This window comes from Mustela lutreola, chromosome 16 (assembly GCF_030435805.1).
Source record: "Mustela lutreola isolate mMusLut2 chromosome 16, mMusLut2.pri, whole genome shotgun sequence".
In the NCBI taxonomy this organism is placed as follows: Eukaryota; Metazoa; Chordata; class Mammalia; order Carnivora; family Mustelidae; genus Mustela; species Mustela lutreola.
The window spans coordinates 1,785,556-1,807,086 of NC_081305.1; the positions used below are offsets into that span (position 1 = coordinate 1,785,556).

Sequence of the window (21,531 nt, forward strand, 5' to 3'; positions counted from 1 at the left end):
AGTCCGTCAGGGCCCATCCACCGAGCCCCAGCCTGGCCCCCGAGGCCTTCTGGACCCACAGCCCTTGGCAGCCACACCAGTCAGTAGACAGCGGCTGGCGCCCACCCAGAGGCCGTTCCAGACGCAGGCCTTGGCTGTGGGCACCACACATCTCGGCCGTGCCGGGGGCGGCTGCAGTCTGGCGACAAGGGCCCTGTTGGGGACTGCTCCCCGTCCACCACTTCGTGTCCTCTCCCACCCACGCCAGCCAGCCAGGCTGCCCGCCGGACAGGAACGGACGGTGTTCAGCCAGAAGGAGAGGACGCCGGGGCTGCGGGGGGCTGCTGGGGGCTGCGGGGGGCTGGCGCAGTGCCACAGACAGCGGCAGGTCCAGGCCCCCCAGCAGGCAGCGTGAACATGGACGAGGGTCCGCGCCGCTCCCCATGGCAGGAGCACAGCCCTGTACCCCTCGCCGGCCGGCCCCATACAGGAGGTCACCTGCAGGCCTCCCTTGCCGGGCAGCCCTCGGGCCGGTCAGGACCCACAGGGGAGACACAGAGTCTCTGTCCGAACACTCCCGAGCCCGTCCCTGAAGGCAGAGGAGGACGACTTCTCCATCCAGACGCGCCGCACGTGGGTTCGAGTCCCGCCTGGGCACTCGGGGGCTCTGCGACCTCCGGGGTCAGGCACATTGTCCAGCTCTCGCGCACCTGTGTGGTGTTCGCTGGTCACAGGCCCGGGGCCGGGTTCACGCCAGGCCCCGGACACGGCTTCACGCGCAGACAGCGCCTTGGCACCCAGAAAAGGAGGGACGTCGGCAGGTGAGAGAGACGAATCTGGCCACGTGGCCTTGAGATGGGGCAGCACAGCCCCCACGTGCTTGGGAACGTGTGCAGAGCGAGGACACCGAGGTCCTCAGGGAGCCGCATCCCCGTGAACAAGGAGGCCCCGGGCTGCAGTACCTCATGACAGCCAGACTGGACGGCACAGCAGGGGAAGGGGGACCCGACGGGCCGGGACCACGAGAGGCTGGCAGCAGGAGCGTGGGGTCCCACGCGGCCCCCGAGGAGGGACAGAGACCCCGGGACGCCTGACCTGCAGGGTCCAGCTGGAGGACGGAGGGCGCAGTCAGGGCACCTTGGCTGGTTGACCTCAAGGGGCACAGCTTGTCGGCGACCCTTGGAACCCACCATCGAGGCCCCACTATGGCGGGGGGTGGTGACCTCAACACAGTTTTGCAGAAGCCACCGGGTGGGTAGGAAGGGGACCTTTTCTGGCAGTGGTGGCAGCTGAGGGGCACCCACAATCCCCAAGCCTGTGCTTGGTGGCAGGGGCGGCGTGTACACTTCCTGTCCCCCCGACTTCATCTGGAGCCTCCTGGGGGGCAAGCGCAGCAGACTGTTGACCCGGCATGGCCCCACGGTCCATTCTACGGGGCGGGATGCCGGCCAGCGCTACGCCGCGGGGGCTCTTACGTACACCGTCACCCCGGGAAGTCACAGAATTGGAAGAGCAGGAACTGAAGGTCAAACGGGAGGGGGACGCCCGTTCCACGGGCAGGGACGCGGGGCCCAGCAGCCAAGTGCCTCGGCCAGGGGGCCCGCGTGGGAGCCAGGTTCGGTGGCCTCCGTGTGACCAGACGGCCGCCGACCAAGGTCCCCACCCTGTGTGGAGCAACAGGGTCTTTAAGGATAAGGCGGAGCAGGGCCACCACGGTGCCTGAGCCCCGGCCAGCCCCAGAGGACCACTCCTCCGGTCCCCGAGGCCCCAGCAGGCACCAGCCACGGCCATGCTGAACGACAGTGACCTGCCAGGCACACCCTTCAGGTGCTGGGAGCGGACAGCGGCTCATCTGTGGGGACGTTTCCCAGGCTCGCTGGGGATCCACCGCGAGGCTCTGCCGGGCGTTGCCAGGTGAGCAGCGCACTGCGCGGTCCCCTGCGGGCTGGGCAGAGCCGCGATCAGAACCCAAGGGACCAGCGTCTGCATGTGGTGAGGCAGGACCCAGAGCCCGCTGGAGGGTTCTTCTGTAAGCTTGCCGCGGCTTTGCACCAGCCTGGAAGGCCCCAGGATGAGGACTACTGCAATCCCAGAGGGCTTTCCGGCGGCAGGGACAGACTGAATATTCCAAGAACATCCTCCTGTTCCATCCACCGCCCTGGGAGTAGTGCCCGATGTACAGATCGGGAAACCGAGGCTCTGACCCTCTGGCCCGTGACGCGCCCTCTCAGATACGTCCGTCTATGTCCGCAAGACTCCGCCCCTCCCGCTTCCTTCCTGTACCTGCTTCACAGAGAAGCCAAGCCCTGACGTCCGCGAGCCCGTGGTCCCAACAGATTAAAACTGCACCTCAAGGCAGATGTTGACACGGAGGGACCACAGAAAGAGAGCAGCCGACGCTCCTCCTCCGACCGGGGAGGAGTTCAGAGAGGGGCATCTGAACTGGGTCTTGAGGGTTGTGTAGGAGCTCACTGGACAGAAGGAAGGGCATTCCAAGCAGAGGGAACAGAATGTGCAAAAGGGAAGGCTGCCCAGAGGGTGTTGGGTCACCCGTGCTGGATGTCGGCCAGGGGTAGGGGGATCCAAGGCCAGAGGACTGTATCCCAGAGACTCGGAAGCACTGAACAGAGACCAGACTCCTCTTCACAGCTGCTGATGTGCCCATCTGTTGTCTGCAGAGACGACCGGACAGGGGGCACTGAAGACGGGCAGGGGTGAGATCTCCCAGAGGAGGGTCCCTGTCATCGCCTCGGCACCGGCGCAGACATTCCACACAGTGGGTCGATCCCCCCTCGCAGGTCCCAGCCCCTGAGGCAGGCTGCTCCGATGCTTCATCTGCTGGTTTCTTAGTCCTTCTGGACCTCCGTGGGCATCTGGAGGCTCGTCTGAGTCACAGAAAACGCCCAGCGGAGTGGGACCCTGACGGCCCGATCTCTCCTCTCCACTCCCTGAAATCCTCTTGTTTCCAAAGTGCCAGCCTTCGAGGACAGCAGGCCCCCTAGTCCTTGCCTCTAAGCCGGTCCGGGGACTGGCCTCGGCTGTCATAGTCTCCAGCTCAGCCGGGCCCTGGGGTCCAGGAAGAAGACTGGGCGCCAACTCCAGGGGCTCACAGGTGCCGTACCAGACCCTCCCTGAGTTGAGGGCCTCTTGGGCTCTGACGGTGCCATGGAAAGGGCGGGGGGAGCAGGTCATGTGGCCCCATGGCAGGGACCCCGCCCCCCAAGGCCCTGCCCTGCTCCACACACTCCGAGCCGACAGTGCCGTCCGGTCACGGCGAAGGCACGGGGGAGGCTGGGGCACTTGGGAAAGAGATGGGGATTCAGAAGCCGAGTTGGAGCACGTGAATACCCACGCACACACACATCAGGATCCCACTGTACGCGGGACACGAGCTTTCACTGCAGCCTCACAGCCGGAGCCTTGGGCGCAGGGTCCCACCTGCCAGCACGGCCCTCCTCTGCCTGTCTGGGTCACGGTGAGTGGACACGGCCGCCGCCCAGGCCTCCAGAGTGACAGGCGGCTGTGTCTGCCGGGCTGGGCGTCGGCATGTGGAGGGGTCTGGACCTCCCTCAGGTGCCCTGGGGGACCAGCCAGCAGCCTCAAGAGTGTCCAATGGCCTCCCTGAGTGCAGGGCCGGCTGCACCAGGAGGGACTTCAGCTTCGGTGACCCGCGCATCTGTCAGGCGGGGCCAATCGCGTAACAAACAGGCCTGGCGGTTGACGGCTCCGACGGAACAGACACAGACTTCTGGTCACGCCGAGTCAAAACCCGGAGTTCCTGAAACAACAGAGCAGGCAGCGGCCACGGCCGACATGGACGGCTCCAAGGAGGGACGCGTCCTCGTGGGAATGAGCAAACAGAACAGGGATCTGAAAAGGCCTCCTGGTCTACGGGTCTCAGGGAAACCACAGGATCAAGCCACAGGCTCAGTGTCCCCGGGAAGCAGTCAGCCAGTCCCAGAGCGGGGAGGTCCTACCGCACAGCCTGGCTGGCTCGGCACGTGCACTGCCAGGAGTCGGGGGCCTGAGCCGGGGGAGAAGCTTCAGCGAGACCCGAGGGACCGGTCAGCGCGGCAGCAGGAAGGCTTGGCTGGATTCTTAACGGTATTAGCTGTCGGGGCTCTTTCTTCGGGGGGATGGCGTGGAGCCCAGTTTTAATTGTTTTTGTCCTTAGAGGGTAGACGGCAACATGCCTAGAATTGGCTCCGAGAGCAGCCCTGGGGTGCAGCGGGGTCCAGGGTCAGGTGGACGAGAGCAGTCCCGAGCTCCCGAGGGCTCAAGCCGGGGCAGTGGCCCGCGGGGTCACAGACCCTCTGCACTTGCGTGTCCAGGAAATTCTCCCCAGTGCAAAGCAAAAATACAAGGACGCGCCCCTGTTGGTAGCTGGGTCACCTCACAACAGCCGAAAGGCAGGAGCGACCCGGGTGGCCTCTGCGGGGTGAATCCAGCAGGGTCCCCGCGGACGACGGGAAGGCGACGGTGACACCTGCTGCGGCACGGACGGACGGACAGACGGACCAGCGAGGCCGGCCTGTCACGAGGGCACGAACACCGTAGGTTCCGCTCATTCGAGGCCCCGGGGGCAGTGGGACCCACAGAGGTGGGGAGTGGAAGGGGGAGCGGGGAGGGGAGGGGCGGGGAGGGGAGGGGTGGGGGGTGCCGCCCCCTCCGCTCACGGCCGCGCTCTGGGAGGATGAGAAGGTTCTGGCGGCCGGCTGCACAGTACGACGAACGCACTTCGTGCCGCTGAGCACCCCCACGGAAACGCTGACAGTAAAGCTGACCTTGTCCGTGTTTTGCCACAGTTAGGTTTTACGTGAACATGTTCCTAGCAGACCATGGCTCCCTTCCAGGTGGGGACGTGGGACCCAAGTGCCGGGATCCTCAACCCTGGCTCCCAAGGCTGCCGTGCGTGTGAAGCCGCTGGCCCCCGGGGAGGGTCGCTGCAGGCCAGCTCCCGCCCCTCCCGCCCCTGCCCTGGGCACCCGGCCCCAGGGACTGCGGTGCACGTGCCGTGGAGGGGGCGGGCTGGTGGCTGCAGGTCGGGCTGCATGGTCAGGCTGGGCGGAGCGCCTGCAGGCCATGGAGCAGAACCGCCCTGTTTGAACTCTTCCTGTTGGCCCAGGACCAAGCCCGCTCAGGGCAGCTGGAAGCTGAGAGAGGAAGCGGCGGGTCTGCCCGGAGGACGGGCCGGGTGGCTGTGGGACCGGGGAGCGGGGCGGGCAGCCTCCCATCTCCGCAGAGGAGACGAGGGGCCGAGAGCTACAGCAGGGGGTAGAGGAGTTGCGGGGAGAATCCCAGCACCTGAGCCCCCTGCCCTGGAGGGATGGGAACCTGGGGGCATGGCTCACCCCGCCGCCAGCCCCTGTGAGAGACCCGCGGCCTCTCGGCCCCACAAGGAGCAGGTGCTCTGCGGACGGCGGAGGGAGGCCCGGGGGCAGAGCCGGCCGGTAACGTCTACACACCCAGAGGGAGGGCCCAGGGCTGGGGGCTCCGGGGCAGAGGCTGTGGGCGCCAGAGAGGCTGAGGTGAGACTGGGAGACGGCTGACGTCCCCCGGCCTCCCTGACACGCGGCCACTGGCTGGGTGCTTGGGGACAGCCGAGGCAGGAAGGGGTGAGGGTGCCGAGCCGCTGCCGCGTCCTCCCCCGAGGGACCCACCCTGCGGAGGCCCCACAACTAAGTCTCCAGCAGGCGAGCTCAGCCGGGCCTCGGGGCGGGAGGGATCAGGTCTCCCTGGTGGCCACCACAGAGACTCGGGTTTCTGCACAGCGCTCCAAGGGCAGCATGGCGGGGTCGAGGGTTTAGAGCCGCCTGGGTCAGCGCTGGGTAGCCTCATGGTCAGCTCTGGGAGGGGTCCCTCCCTTGGCGCCTCCCCAAGCTCCATCCCAGGACCCCCCCCCCCCCCCCGCTGGACACTGAGGAACAGGGCGGCAGGCAGCCCCCCAGCCCGGCAGGAGCCCAGCCTCACGCGGGAGCCAGACTCCGACAACCGAGCGTGTCCGACGGGACCGAGAACACGACTGTTAGAGCCCCAGACTGCAGACGGTGTCCCCACACACCAGCGGCCGACAAGTGTGTCCTTATCCTGCCGTGGTTCGCCGTCGAGAGGCAGCGAGGAGGGAAGAAACCAGAACCCACCGGGCGGCCGGCGGGAACGCAAGACAGGCGGACCGCGGCGGGGCACGGCACAGGCTCATGCACCCGGCCTCCCGGGCAGGCGCTGTGGCACCCCCACTCCCCATGCTGCCGGGCGGCCGTCTGGGCACCGGTCCTCCGCCGCCCGCCTCACGCAGGAGGTGCTGGAGGTGCACGTACGTCCCGGGCCGGCTGCTCGGAGACCTTCCCAACCACTCCGGCGTGCGTGCGGGAGCCCGTGCGGTCTCCTTCCCTCCGGACCCAGAGCTGCAAGGACTGCCGAGCGGGGACCTGCTGGTGGCTCCTGCCCCGTGCAGGGGAACCCGTGGGGAATGGACGTGAACACGCAAAGGGAAGCCAGCCCGGTCCCTTTCGTCCTGCACCGATTTGAGTTGTGACTCTGTTGATTTTGCAAACGAGTCCTGAAAGACACCGCCAGCTCCCAGTTTCCACAGACCTAAGTTTGCAGAAAGCCACGAGGCATCAAACTGCCCTTCGAAACCCCGTGTGGCGTACGTGTAGGAGCTCGGTCTTGCCAACGGTAGGGATCTTTCCACAGCGGAGAATCAGCTCCGCGACGCGCTCCTGCGGTGAGGCCCCCCTCCCACCCCAACCCTGTCAGCCCCCCCTGCCCCCCCGTTTTCCCGCTGGCCTCGAGGCTGGCGGGCTGGAAGCCGGGACTCCCACGTGGGGCCGGGCAGCTCACTGCCTGGCAGAGCCCGTTGGTGGGACTTGTGAGAGGCAGGGGGAGGCCCTGGGGGTCACCGTCTGGGGGTGGCGGCGGAGCTCAGGCTGGAGAGTGGCCGGGGCGTTTTGGAGCCGTGGCCTCTGTAAGCCGTGGCAGATTCCGTCAGGGCTGAGATAACCCCGACCGTCTCGCCGTCGGTGAGTGTCTACCACACCGCATGCCTGGGTGACGGTGCCTCATGGAAAACTCCAGGAAAGCTGAGGCAGGTCCCCGGAACCCCAAGAACCAGAGACACTTTGTGGAGGGGGAAGGGTCTGAGCAGCCTAAGCAAGTGAGCGGCGACCTGGACCCCAGCTCTCCGGAGGGCAGCCGACTCCGCGGACAGGCGCTGGGACAGCAGGAGGAGAAGGAGCAGGAGACACGGCGTTCGAAGCGTGGGAACCGCCTGGCTGGGCGCAGAGTGCTGCGGGCTCAACCAGGGCCCCCCACCCCCACCCCACCCTGCACCCGGATCCACACCCACCCAGAACCTCAGCATGACCTTACCTGGGGTGGGGTCTTTGTAGATATAACTAAGAGGAGGTCAGATTGGGTTACGCTGGCCCTTAGGCCAAGGATGTGTCCTTGGAAGACGAGGGGACACGGGTACCAGCACAGGGAGAGGGCGAGTGAGGACAGAGGCAGAGACGGGGGGGGGACGTGGCCACCAGCCGAGAAATCCCAGGACCCCTGGAGCAGGAGGAGGCAAAGAGGACCCTCCTGGCGCCTCCGGAGGGAGAGCAGACCCACCGCACGAGTTTCCAGACCTCTGCCCCCAGAGCCGGGAGAGGACGGACACCTGCTGTATCGGGCCCCCACCCCCACCCCGCGGGCGGCACTTTGTCACGGCGGCCCCGGGACACGGATCACAGGGAAGGTCAGGAGGGTCCCCCCGAGGACCCACAGTGCGGCGTGACGGGGGCGCAGCAGGGACACGCGTCCTTCCAGAACCACGGCGATGCTCCGTCAGCCGGGGGCCCCACACCCAGCCCCCGCTGTCACGGTGCGGGAGCCCAACGGGGCGAACTGGGGGCCAGCCGCCACGTCCACCCCAGGCCGCTGACCAAACAAAGCACACGGCCGAGCCTCTAACAGGAGGGACCCCAAAGTCCCATGGCAGAGGGCACAGCCGGTGGGGGGGCAGGCGGAGTCGGGAACAGACGTGAAGCTTGCCGCCGTCGTCTGCTGGCTTCTGGCTGGACTGAAACCACACTCGCGGGTCTGACTGACGTGGACGTGGCTTCCCCGGCTCCGAGGGTGTGGCTTACTCGGGGGGACACAGAGCCTTGGCGACCATCAAGGGGTCAAGGACAGGGGGGTTGCTTTGCTCTCTGCACCTCTCTCCCTGCCTGCTCTCACATGCCAGGGAAGGACAACCCAGTGTCCTGTCTGTCCCTGTGACCCCACCAGACCCCTGCTGCTTCCGACCCCTTATGCGGAGCTAAAGACGTGGTCTGGGGAGCCTACGAGCCTTGCCGGAGTCTGGAGAGCAGCGCACAGCAGGACCGCGTGCCATGTCTCTCCAGGAGGAGGAAACACAATCCTGCTGCAGCAGGACGGCAGGGGTCCCACTGAGGGGGGAATGTCCCATGGTCACCAAGTCCAGGGACAGATCGCTGACACCAATTTGCAGTCCCTCTCTCCAGGGCCCTGTAAGAGGCTCCAGCTTCTCCTGAGAGGCGGGGGGCTCCGGGAGGACGGGGAAGTGGTCCCCCAGCCCCACTCTGGGTCCTGGGACCTGGGGTAGGGCTCTCCTGGATGTGGCCAGCCCGGGGCTGGCTTCCTGTTTCCTCGCTGTCCAAGGTGCCTGTCTGAGCGCCAGGTGGAGTCACTGCCTAGGGCTGAATCACAGGCTCCACGCCTTCTGCCTGACAAGTGGGCCGCCGCGGAACCAAGCAGGCCACGAACCTAATCACATCCGACAGCCCACATCCCCTGACCCCGCCTGCGCGCGTGCGAGGGGAGGCCCCACGGGGTGCGGTGGAGGCACAGAAAGGAGCCAGCCCTGCCACCAGAGGACACAGCACACAGGCCCACACTCGGAGCTCCTGGACTTCTAGGGCAGGAACTAAGGTTTGGGGGCACACACAGCCGGGAGGCAGCAGCCTCTCGCCCCTCAGCGAGCCCTGGGCTGGCCCCAGCCCCTTCCCAGGATCGAGCACCCCTGTCCTGAGCCTCTCCTCCGGTTTTCCCATCCAGAGGCCAGAGCCAGAACAGATGGCTCTCGCCCACCAGAAGGCCTGTCCTAGCAGGTGGTCGGCCCGCCTCCGGAGGCAGGAAGCTCTCGTGCCCTGCACAGAGAGCCCAGCTCCACAGAGAGCCCAGCTCCGCAGGGCCTGGAGGAGCTGGCCGCCTAGCAGGCTGGGAAGGGGACGGGCTTGCCCATTCTAGAGAGGGGACGGGGGGTGACACACCCCGCCCTTGTCCAGGGCAGAGGACATGCCCTTCCCAACGCATGCGGCACACACAGAAGCTTCGGTCTCTGGATGGCCGAAGCCAGGGCCTCAGCAGGCCGGGGTCACAGGGCGGGTGGTGCTGGACCCTTCTAGAACCTGGGGGTGCAGGGCCGAGTTTCCTCCCCTCTTCCAGCGGCCACATCCTTGGCTCGTGGCCACATCACCACCCTTGCCTCGGCTGTCCGTCCTCTCTGAGCTGACGCGCACCTGCTCTGGGACCCTCGTAACCCCACCGCCCCCGATCCTGCGTGAGCCCCTCCTCTCAAAACCCTTCACCACGTCGGCTAAGTCCCTTCTGCCGCGGAAGGTCACATACCTGCAGGGTCCGGCCATCAGGAGGACAGTGTCTCTGGGGTATTGCCGGCCTCTGCCGTGGACAAGCCTCAGTGGGGGAGCTGCCCCTCGAGGTCGCCCCCACGTCCTGCCGCAACCCCCTCCCCTCCCCAGCCACAGTAAATGGGTCAGCCCTCCCGCCAGGCCCCCACAGCATCAGCACAGACTAAACACACACATCTCTCCGCCAGCAGGGCCCGCTCCGGGAGGCTGCAGGCAGCATGGCCAGCCGGCAGCGAAGGGCACAGACCCAGCCTCTGTGGCCTTGCCCCTAAGACTGAGTGACTGGGCGCACCCAGAACTCATTCAGAGAGTCAGGGCTGGACCCATGTGGTGCAGCACGAGGAACACATGGGTCTGGAGAGAAGCAAGCCACGGGCGCCACGGTCCCGCTACGTAACAGGAGACCACAGAGTGTGATACCTGTGTCTACCCGGACACAGAGAAAAGCCAGACAAGAGCGTGTGGTTGTCAGGGGCGCCTGGAGGGCTCGTCAGTGAAGCAATGGACTCTTCGTTTCAACTCAGGTCTTGATCTCAGGGTCGTGAGTTCAAGCCCTTGCTGGGCTCCATGCCAGGGCAAGAGCAGGAGGACCTGGTGGCCAGCACCGAGGGTGTATCTCATTGCCGGCCACGGCACCCTCAGCATCAGGGCCTTTCCTTGGCCACGCCGCCCACGTGACTCACCTCCCGCCCCAGCCCTGGCCACGCTGGCAGGGACAACCCCCACCTCGGAAGGGCAGGCTGCCCGGTAGGAGGACCGTGAGCGCACGGAGGTTGGGGAGCCCCGTCTGCCCGAGTGTGGGAGGGGGATGGCCGCCCCGTGTCAGGAATGACCTCTCCTGTCATCACGCCTGGTCAAGGTCCCTCGCATCTCCTCCCCCCTGCAATGCTACGCACTCAGTCAAGCGTCCCAAGACACACACATCCAGCGAGGGCCGGCACGCGCACCTGTCTGCCTGCTGGCCGCCGCGAGGACCCAGCCAGCCTCGGCACACAGTGACAGGTGCCCACAGCCACCCAGCCAACTGCCAGCACAGAAGCAGGGATGCCCGCCCTACCCCGGGGCCTTGGGGCACGGCACCCCTTCCTGCCTGCACATCCACCCCCACCCCCACCTGGGGCTGCTCCCCCGGGACAAGAGCCCCTCCAAACAGCTCAGCCGCCCCGGCACCTCCTCTTCCCTCGCCCTGATCACCACGGCCACTCCCCGGGGACCGCTGGCTCCAAGCACCAGGCTGTGGTGTCGAGCCAGAGGGAAGCCAGCCCAGGGAGTAGGGGGCTGGGACAGAGGGCTCTCGGGTCACCATCCCTGCTCCCCTGCCCAGCATGTCCTGGCTCACTGTCCCCGACCAGCCCCGGTCAAATCGGGAGTGAGCCCAGAGGCGCGCCTGGCCCCTGTGGGGGTCTCAGGGGTGGGGGATGCCTGGGAGGGGGTGTGCTGCGAGCTGCGAGCTCCCTCCTCGTCTGCATGTGCCCACCACCCCTGGGCCCTGTGCTGAACACTGCAGACCGCGCCCCGTGTAACCCCCACAGTGCAGAATGCCGCCGGGACATCGGCCGCCACCCCTGTGGAGCTCGCTGACTGCCCACGGCCGCACGGTGAGCCCTGGCGGTCAGGACCCGGCCCCGCCCGCGCGATGTCGGCCCCGGGAGCTGGGACACCAGAGGAACCACGCGGGAAAATGCTGTTCTTGCTTCTGAACTCTGCCAGGAGGTGCGCCCTTGCTGGGCCCGGGATGGACGGCTCTCCTGCCAGAATCCTCGGGCACCAAGGAGCCAGAGGGTTCCCTCGGTCCCCACGGAAAGGATGGGTAGCTGGGGTGACCCTAGCTGCTTGGGAATCTGGCAACTCGTATCCTGCCCCCCGAGGTCATGGCCACTGTCACACCTGCAGGCCCCCAGCTGCTGCCGGTGAGAGCAGGTGCGGCCCACGCAATCAGTCACTCACCCGTTCCCTTCTTCACTCGTTCAAAGCAAGCACGCGGAGCAGACGCCATGGTCCACGCTCTTCCAGCCCCCACGGCCTTGGCCACGACCGGAACAGCCTTGGCTAGGAGTCCACACCCCAACAGAGCGACAGCGACAAACACCTCAGCCGTTCGGACAATGCCGCATGTCTGCAGACAGCTAGCTCTCCATGGACGCGCCCACGTGGCTCCACAGAGGGGCCAGACGGGGACCCCGCTCGCGACCACCACCGGGGGCCCCTGAACTGTCACAGGCCCTGACCGCCCTCGCCCTGCAGACACAGCGGGGGGGCTCACCGCAATCTGCCGCCGCCCTCTCAGCAGCCCGGGGAGCTGCCCTGTGTCCCGGGGCTGCGCGGGAGCGGGGGGACGGACCGGGATGTCACCCCCAGCTCGACACCCACCAGCGCTTTCCTCTACGGGGAGCCATGAGAGCCGCGTGACAGACAACAGCCTCTGCACACTCCAGTGGACAGCCTCTGGGCCACGAGTGGACAAGTTTGCATCCTGACTTCCAACAGTCCCTGGCTGGTCCTCGGAAAGACCAGCGGCTCTGGTGAGACTGTCAGGTTCTGTCCACCGGGCCAGCGCACTGCCGGGAGTGCTGCGATCGGCTTGTCACATCTGCCGTCCGGTGAAGGACACTTCGCGGAAGGGCCGGAGCACGATACAACGGGAGGCGCCCACGCTGAGGTCCGCCGGAGTACTCATGGTCTGGAACAGGCCCCTCCGGGGGCTCAGGGTGTCTCCCGTCCGTGACAGGGCAGGTGGTGGCCGTCAGCCACGACAGGGGAAGACGACGTCACAGAAAGTCACATGGGAGGGACAGCGGCACCTTCTGCTCTGACCGCGGCCCCCTCAGACTGACCTTCCCTGCGGGCCCTGACCTCCCGTTGCCTGTCTCCCGCAGCGCCTCCGCCCTGGGGAGCTGACGGGTGCAGCCTCCCGGGGGCTCTGAGGAATGCAGGTTCTCGTGCTGCGCCCAGACCCGCCAAACCAGCCGCTCTGGGGTGGGGCCCCGCCCAGCACGTTCCCACCTCTGGTGCCGTCAGCACTGATGATGGCCCAGAAAGCCGTAAGGAGCTCTGAGCCCAGGTGGCACCCAAGACAAACCCAGCATCTCTGCGGTGGGGGGGGGGGTGCGGGGCTCCACGTGCCTTAGAGCCCCGGGGTGCCCGTGCACAGACCGGGGACTGGGAACTGGGCTGCGGACACTCCCCCGACCCCCCATCCCTTCAGCTGGGGGCCCACATAAGGGGCCCCCACTCAGAGCTCAAGGTCTACGTGCCCATGTTTTCCAGGAAAGCCTGTGTCCCCATCCACAGGGCAGCTGTCCCCACAGAGCTGCCCCCAGGGGAGGAGACACTGCACCGTCTCTCGCAGACATGGCTCAGTAACCTGCACCAGCACCCGAGGAGGGAGTGGCGGTCCCCGCTGCGACTGCCCACACTGCCTGACTGTCTCCTGGTTGTGAGAATGACCAGAGTCCGCCTGGGACCACCCCCCTGCAGCTGCCAAGGCCACTTCCACGCTCCAGTGGAGGGGGGCCTTGGGGTGTCTGGCCAGGCCCCCCCACAGGCTGCGGGCACTGTCCATTGCTTCATTCTGTCCTTCCACAGGGAACCCAGCCCAGAGAGGGAAGCACCTTCCCCACCCTGCTCAGCAGCGATGGGTCTGAGCCGGACCAGGGTCTGCAGCCCCTTGAGCTGACCCCAACACACGGAGAAACGTCGCCCGAGTTCTCCGACCTTCAGCAGGCAGGGGCCGTCACTCCCGGTTCACCGACTGAAGCCAGTCCCGGGCGGAGCCCGTCAGGTGTGCAGACTCTGATCTCGGGCCCCCACTTCTGTGGGTTTGGTCAGAAAACTTCCCCGCTTCCCACATCCTCAGTCCCAAGGACGTTCTCCTGGTCTCTGGACTTTAACGTCACTGCTGCAGGAGACCTGGGGTCGAGAACAGATCCGCAGCCAGACGGGAGCTCCCACAAGGACCCCAGATCCCCGACCATGCCGTGCCCCAGCCCTGGAACGGCCTCTCGTCTGTGGAGGTCAACAGGCCGCACGACACACAGCTGAACAGCGGGACATACAGCCAACGCCGGGGCCCACCAGAGCTGCAGACGCCGCCCTCCTCCTACGCTCCGTGTTCGTACGAGCGAGTGTCCCGTTTAGGAAGGAAACAGTAACGATCACACCTCAGTTCATCTTCAGCTACGGGGGTCGTCATCAACGCGGGCCCCGTTTGTTTCCGTGCCCGGACGCGTCGTGGGGAGAAGGGGGAGCGATTTGGGACTTTGGTGCGCAGGGAGGGGCTGATCCTTCTCCTGGCTTCTCAGAAGGGATCTCCTCTCCCTCTAAGCCTTAGACGTTGGGAGCCGCGGATGTTCTGTCGACAAACCTGCTACTGTTTCTGTTCCTCCACTGTGGATCAAAATTCACGGAAAACCAGAGCCCAACGAACTAAAACTTGAATTACTGACAAGGTTGGGCCTTGTCCTGACCCTTGGTGGAGCCAGAAGGTTTCCTGCCCCTGGCTGGGAACCCAGAATCACCCAGAAAGACGTGGTGGTCTGTCCTCCTAGACGCCTCTGGCCTGGGCAGGTGCGCCTTCTAACGCCGTCCCCAGGACCCCTGCCGACCGACCCCAGCAGCTCCGGGAGCCGGGCCCTGAGCCCCTCCTTCTAGCTCAGAGCCTGCACCGTGCACCAACACCAAAATGCCCCGGAGACCTGACACGGTGCCCCCCAACAGCCAGCTTGGGACTGCTGCCCACTGCCCGGCAGCCCTGAGGAACCCCAACTCAGGAAGGAGCGTACATCACACTGGCTGCCGGCCTACAGCGCCCAGGGTCAGGTGGGCCACTTGCCGGGCACCCCCAACCAGTCCCTCCCTGTGGGGCTATGTCCTGGAGCCCACGGACAACCAGGGTGGCTTCCTCCCTCCCCCACACGCCCGCAGCACCGGGAGCGCGACCATAGCGACATCACACCTCTGTGTCGCCGCAGAACGGGCCCCTCCTTTACCCACGGCGACCCCACGGGAAATGCCAGCACAGGGACAGCGGGCGGTCTTCTCAGCCGGAGGAACCGACCAGCAGCAGCCGCTGGACCAACCGCTGCCCGCCCCCGCCAAGAACCGCCGGGGAGCCCCCGGGTGCCCCAGGGCAGCAGTCCAGAAGCACCAGCGTCTCATCCTGCGGACGGCGGCGGCCCCAGCAGACTGCCGCGCCCCCGCCTGCCCCGCGCGCCGCCTACCTGGAGGCCGCGATCTCCGCCTTCTGCTTGGCGATGGTGGCGGCCCGCTCGGCGGCCTCCACGGCGCGGTCCACCTTCTCGCGGATCTTGCTGGCGCGCAGCGGGATGAGGTTCTTGCGCTTGCCGCTGACGAGCACGTTCTGCTTGTACTTGCCCTCCTCCTTGGTGCCGTCGGGGAAGGTCATGCAGCCGTAGCCGTGCCGCCGGTTGCCGGCCCACTCGCCCTCGTACCGGAGCCCGTCGGAGCGCTGGCTGACGCCGAAGCCCGAGCGCTTGTCGCTCTTCCACTCGCCCACGTAGGTCTCGGTGGTGGTGGCGTCGATGTCGTCCTCGATGGCGGCCAGCTCGGCCTCGGCCTCGCCCAGGCTGATGGTGGAGTGGACGTCGCTGGCCGTGGAGCTGACCGTGCTCATGCCAGCCTCGCTGCGGAACGAGCTCTGCTTGCTGCGCTGGCTGGCCAGGCTGCTCTTGGACTCGGACTTGCGCAGCTTCAGCCCGCTCAGCAGCGAGCGCCGGAACAGCCCCTTCTTCTTGCTCTTGAGGATGTCGGAGTCGCTGTGGGCCACCAGCACAAAGCCCCCTCGGGACACGGCCGGGCTGCCGGCCACTGCCGGGGAGGCGTCGGGGTGCAGCGCCGCGCCATTGGTGTGCTCGCTGCGCAGAGAGTTGATGGACGTCCTCAGGGGCGAGCGGATGACTGCCGCCATGCCGTAGGGGACACTCTGCCGCACCCCGTAGCCTTGGCGCATGCCACCGACCCACTGGCCCTGGTAGGTCCCTGTGGAGAGAAAGGAGAGACGGGTGAGCACAAGGGCAACGGTGGAAGGGGACAGGACACAGCAGATACAGCGCACCAGCCGCCGTGGTTCTGTCTTGGAGATGGAGGGGGACAGGACACAGTGGACCAGCCGCCGTGGTTCTGTCTTGGGACAACATGGTGAAGTCTGCTTGGAGGCAGACAGACCGTAGTGTTTTCGTGATTATATCGCCGATGGTCTTTGGTAAAGACGCTTCCACTGTGCTCTGTACGGTGGCCTTCCATTGTCCTGGAAGTTGGAGAGGGGAAAGCCAGGGGTCTGACGCGGTCAGGGGTGAACTGGAGCTCCCCACACACACGGGCAAAGGCCCAACCCGGGAAGTCAGGGAGGCACCCAGTGGAGGAGGGAGAAGCATGTGCTGCTGCGTGGTCCCCAGCAGTCGTGGGGCCTGGGAATCCAGCCACGGGGACACAGATTCGGCCCACAAACCGGGTAGGAAGAGGCTGGCCTGGGAGGTGGCAAGCGCCCAGTGGCTGGAGGTATCCAAGAAGGGTTTGGAAGAGCAGTAAGTGGGACACTCAGCATGTGGGACACGAGGGCACTGCAACCAGCAGACCTGGCACGCCCAGAAGAACCCAAGGCAGTGTTTGCACACCCAACTCACAGCGGCATCACTCAGAACAGCCAACAGGTGGAAACGGACCAGGTGTCCCTCTACGGAAGAACGTGAAACCCAAACAGGGTCCATCCACACAGTGGAGTATCATTTAGCTACAAAACTGCCGCCCGCTACCGTGTGGGTGCCCCAGAGGACTCAGGGAAACAAGTCGACCCAGGAAGGACACACGACCCCCGAGAACCTGGACAGGAGGCCCTTCCAACAGTCAGGTTCAGAGACAAAAGGGCGGTGCCTAGGGTCGGGGGAGGGGGGAAACAGGTTTTGTTCTCTGATGGGGTCAGTTTCTATTTAGGGTGATGGAGAAGTTTGGAAAGTAGATAGGATGGCTGTGTGACCTGGGAATACACTGCCACTGAACCACACAACGAGTGGTTAAAACTCCAGATTTTCCAGATTTTCCCATATATGGAATATCCCACCACAGCAGAATAAGAAGGAAAAATAAACCAACAAACGCAGACTCGTCTCCTTTGCTCTACTTACTTGTGTGATGGGAACCTCTCTGACCCTCAGTCTCCTCGTCCATAGAAGGAAACTGAAAGCCCTCATGCCGTAAGTCACAGGAGGAAGAGGGCGGCCCTCAGTGTGGAGTCCGTCCTGGGTTCCCAGACTAGGTCTCAACCCAGGTCCGCCAAGGGGCTCCCCACCCTGGAAGGGCTTTACACTCTTCCAACTCCCTGTCACAGGGTCTATAAACCAGAAACTCACCAATATACAGGTTTATTTTGTCCAACAGTGTTCTTATAAAAAACTAGAATTATGGGTCCCCTGGGTGGCTCAGTGGATTAAGCATCTACCTTTGGCTCAGGTCATGATCCTGAGGTCCTGGGATGGAGCCCCCCATCGGGCTCCCTGGTCCTCAGAAGCCTGCTTCTCCCTCTCCCACTCCCCCGCTTGTGTTCCCTCTCTTGCTGTGTGTGTGTCTCTCTCTCTCAAATAAATAAAATCTTAAAAAACAAAACAAAACTGGAATGCCAACATTTCAAAACCAAGACGTTTCACACAAAGGTTTAGCTCTTCGTTCTCCTACAATTACAGGATCCGGCAACCCTAAATCCTTGTTCCCAGACGGCAAATGCAGTACAGTTTAGCAGTGGCCACCTCCTCTAGACAGAGTGTGCCCTCCGATTTGCCCCACGCCCCACTGCTCCCTACTGTCTCTCGCGCAGGCCCTCCCCTTCACAGGCCCGCCCCACAGCAGAGGTAAGACACAGTCCAGGTGTGGAATCCAAAGCTTTGCAGCGCGGCCCCAAAAGACTTCAATCAGGGGTCTGTTACCCCCATCACTGTCCCCCACAACCCCAAGGCAGAACAAGTCCTGACACCTCAAAGGCTTGTGTAACACGTGTCCACACAGCCTGCCCTGACTCAACCCCCACCGTGCCTTTCGAATCTCACCCAACCCAACCCAGCTGCCCGCCCCCCGCAGTAACACCGTGGGGTACCCCCATCCACGGAGCTGACCACACTCCCACACAGGACCCGTGGCCTCCAGGCCAGCATCCGGCACTCCACAGCAGGGGGGATGCCCGGCTTTGGGGGACACATCTCCCTGCCTACGCAGCTTGCAAGCTGCCCAGAGCGGGTGGGCCTCGGGCTCTGACTCCTTCTTCTCCTCATGGCTGGTGCATGGCCTCGATGGGGAGAGACGTGGCCGGGGCAAGGGGCCAGGACAAGGGACCCGGAAGCCCTCTGCTCCAGCACACAGCAGCCTGTCCGTCTAAACAGTGACTCACACGCCGGTGCTGTCCAGGAGCAGAGCCGGAGACCAGTGTCCCCCGCAGGGACAGGTGGAGGAGGGAGGGGCCGAGGCGACGGGGGTCTCCGCCGCGTGCGTCCTTCAGCTCAGCCCCACAGACTCACCCCACCCCGAAGGGCGAGCTTCTGCGCCCCCACACTGCTCGGTCATTTGGCAGCTCCAAAGCTGGTCGGGGTGTGCCCCGCTCGGGGAGGCTGCCCTGGGCCCACTGCCCCAAGTGGAGGGGCAAACGTGGAGCAGCAGGGGTGCTCCCCACCCTCTGCCCTGACCATGAGCTCTTCCTGCCTTGGGCTGCCTGTCCCGGGAGTGGACACCTTCCCCCCGGGGGGACCCCACCAGCCCCACGGCGTCTGCTGCACCTTCCCGGAGTCAAGCTGGCTGTAAGCGGGGGACAGTCATGGGGACGCTTCTGTGTCACTCTGCAGGCTCCGTGTGGCCCACGCTGACACAGAGACCCCGTCCATGGCTGGCACCCACGAGGGCTGTGAGGAGGGGGAGTGGGGGTGGGGAGGCCTGGGGGTAGCGGGCCCGTTCGGGCGGGCAGACCTCCTGTCCTAGTTCAGGCTGCGAGCAAGCTGCCATCACTGCGACTCTCTCCCCGACGCCCGGAGGCTCCTTCTACTTGTGGCTCGGGGACAGAGCTGTCAGATGCGGCCCAGGGCGCTGAGTTAAAGCCGAGGCTCTGGGACACACTTACACGAGACGAGCTTTTGGTGACGATATGAAATCCGAGTTCAGCGGGGACCTTCCACGAGGACACCTCGGGCTCTGCAGATGCGGGCGCGGGGGATGGCAGGCCACTCCCCAGGAGCTCTCATCCTCCACGTCACACTCGTGCCCTCCGGTACCTCAGGACCAGCCGTACCTGGCGACACGGCCTTTGCAGACCGGACCGCGGTGGAAGGAGGTGAGGCGACAGACGCTCGGGCAGATTCTTGACGCCGCTCGCCGTCCGGGAAACACGTCAAACCCACAGCGGGACCCCACCTCACGCCACGGTCACAGCCACGGAAGGTGGTGTTGGTGAGAGCAGGGAGAGCCGCCGGCGGGCACGCAGGACAGCGCCGCTGCCGTGGGAGACAGCACGCGGCTCCCCCAGAAAATAAACCCAGAATGACCGGAGGAGCCTGGGGCCCCGACCTGGTGGGTGGGGTGCACGGCAGGGGCTCTGCACGCCGCGTTCTCAGCAGCCAAGAAGCACAAGCAAGCCAAGGGTCCACGGACCGATAGGGTGAGGAAAGTGGGGTCGACCCATGCCCCGGCACATCACTCAGCCCGAAGAGGAGGGAGTCGGACTCGTGCCAGGACACGGGTGAACGTGCAGGACACGACGTTAGGGAAAAGATAACTACTGCACAGTTCCACTTGGAGGAGATACTGAAAGCAAGTCAAACCCAGGACAGAAAGTCGGACGGTGGGTGCGAGCCCCGAGGGGAGGCGTTAACGCGAGCAGGGGGCCTACGGGAACAGACTGCTGGACGTGGACGGTGGGGACAGCTGCCCGACAGGCTGCGTCAGCCCCAGGGAACTGCGGTCCTGAAACCAGGGAAGACAGTAAACTCCGTGTGGTCTTTGAGCACAGCAAGAAAGAGGAAGCTGTTAGCCTGCGCCCCGACCCAGCTGTTCCTTCGAGAAAGGGGTGAAACCAGGGGTGTGTGCAGAAGGGAGCACACGCATGAAGACGGGCGAGCGGCCTCGGGAGAGCCCCACCCGCGGCACCTCGATCTGGGCCTCCAGACTGGGACCCGACACACGCCGAGGGGTTATGGGAGCCCCGGCAAACCCGTATAAGACCCAGGGTGCAGAGAACACACACCCGTTCCGTCCTGTAGCACACAGAAAGAAGGTTCCGGAGACACAGACCCAGAAGATCGCACCTGGGGGTCCCCAGGAGAGAGGAGCCAGACATCGACTCCCGAGAGGAAGGCCCTGTTCTGAACAGAGACCCTGCTGGCCTTCCCAGGCGACCCAGGGGTAGGCGTCTAGGATCACCCCAGCCTGGCAGGGGCAGAGAGCCTCGGGAGGGGCTGAACGGGGCCGGCCGGCTGCTCGGCCTCTCACTTTAATAACTGGACTGTGAGGGCGGCTGCGAGGCCCAGTTGGTTAAGGGTCTGACGTCGGTTCAGGTCAGCATCTTGGGGTCCTAGGAAGGAGCCCCAGAGTCAGCGGGTCTCTCTCCCTCTGCCCTCACCCGCTTGTGCTCCCGCTCAAATAAAATATTGAAACGACCATAACAACAGTCCGCCAGGGGCCATCCGACGTTTGGGGAAAGCCTCCGGCAGGAAGAAAGAGCCAAACATACCAAAAATGCAGGGGGGAGAGGGTGGGACTGGAGAGAATCATGAGAAACAGAGAACGGAAGACGGCAGGAGCCCAGAAGTGACATCGTGGAGAGAAGGTCCCGCATCGGCAAGGAGCAAAGAGCCTGACAGCGACAAAAAGGGAAAGTCAGGGACAAAGAGCGAGTGCCCGGAAATGCAAAGCATGAGCTGGAGGATGAATTCGGGAAAACTCCAGAACCTGCGACAAAAAGAAGAAGCAGGCACCGTAGTGAGAGGCAAACCGGAGCCGGCGCGCGCCCGCCGGGGCCCAGGCCCGTACAGCAGGGGTTCCGGGGCGTTACCGAAGGCGTTCGACAGGGGCCGGGCCGGAGGGGCTCACGGACGCCAGCACGACGAGGGAAAGGTTCCCACCAAATCGCGGCGTTGCGGGTTTCAGGAACGGCCCCCGACCCCGGCCCCAAGAATAAAGGTACTAAACACCGCGGGGACCTGGGGCGACCGTGCGTGAAGGACGAGAACCGGATCCGTAGAGGCCTCCTCCGCAGCCGTGAAACCGAGCCGTCCGGGGCAGCTGCCCCGCCCCAAGGTCGGGGCCATGCTGGCCTAGAATTCTGTAAGGGACCCGTTCAGCAGCAAAGCCACTGAAACAACCTTCCGGGAACCCTTCCCCGCAGAGCTGCTGCAGGACGGCGGCCAGCCACGGGAGGGGGTGAACCACGAGAAAGCAAGAGGCAGGGAGAGGCGCAGGGGAGGTCCAGGGAGCAGGGGGGGGGGCACCGGGGACAGACAGGGGACTTGGAGACAGCGAAGGGAAATCCAGAAAACGTGTGATCCACAGAACGTGTGTGTACATACGGGTAGACGGCGGGGAGCCTCTGGAGCGTGCGTCCACGGAAGAGCCGCCCGGAGAAGCTCCGGAGCCTTCGGAAGGCGGGGAGGGGTCGGGGCACCGCAGGTGCCGCGCCGCTGGGAGAGGGCGCCAGTCCGGCAAACGGGTGCAGCTGCGCGCGGTGGCGTGGCGAGGCGCGCAGGGGGTGGGCCAGGGCTGGGCGCCCCCGGACGCGTCCGCCTCGCAGTTACGACCGAAAATCCTCCACGGAACACACGTCCACACCCGACAGCGAGGCACAAAGTTAGCCGCTCGACGTTCTGGGCAGGTGGGGCCGGGCAGGGGTGTGTCTGGGGCCCTGACGGAACCT

General features: G+C 65.3%; 1 protein-coding gene across 1 annotated transcript in view; it reads right to left on the reverse strand.

Moving 5' to 3' along the window:
* The window catches only part of JPH3 (junctophilin 3), a 69,724-nt gene that overhangs the window by 27,916 nt on the left and 20,277 nt on the right, over positions 1-21,531 (reverse strand). Inside the window, exon 2 of the mRNA XM_059150777.1 lies at positions 14,855-15,632. Coding sequence (XP_059006760.1) covers positions 14,855-15,632 — 778 coding nt within the window. The remainder of the gene's footprint in view (positions 1-14,854; positions 15,633-21,531) is intronic.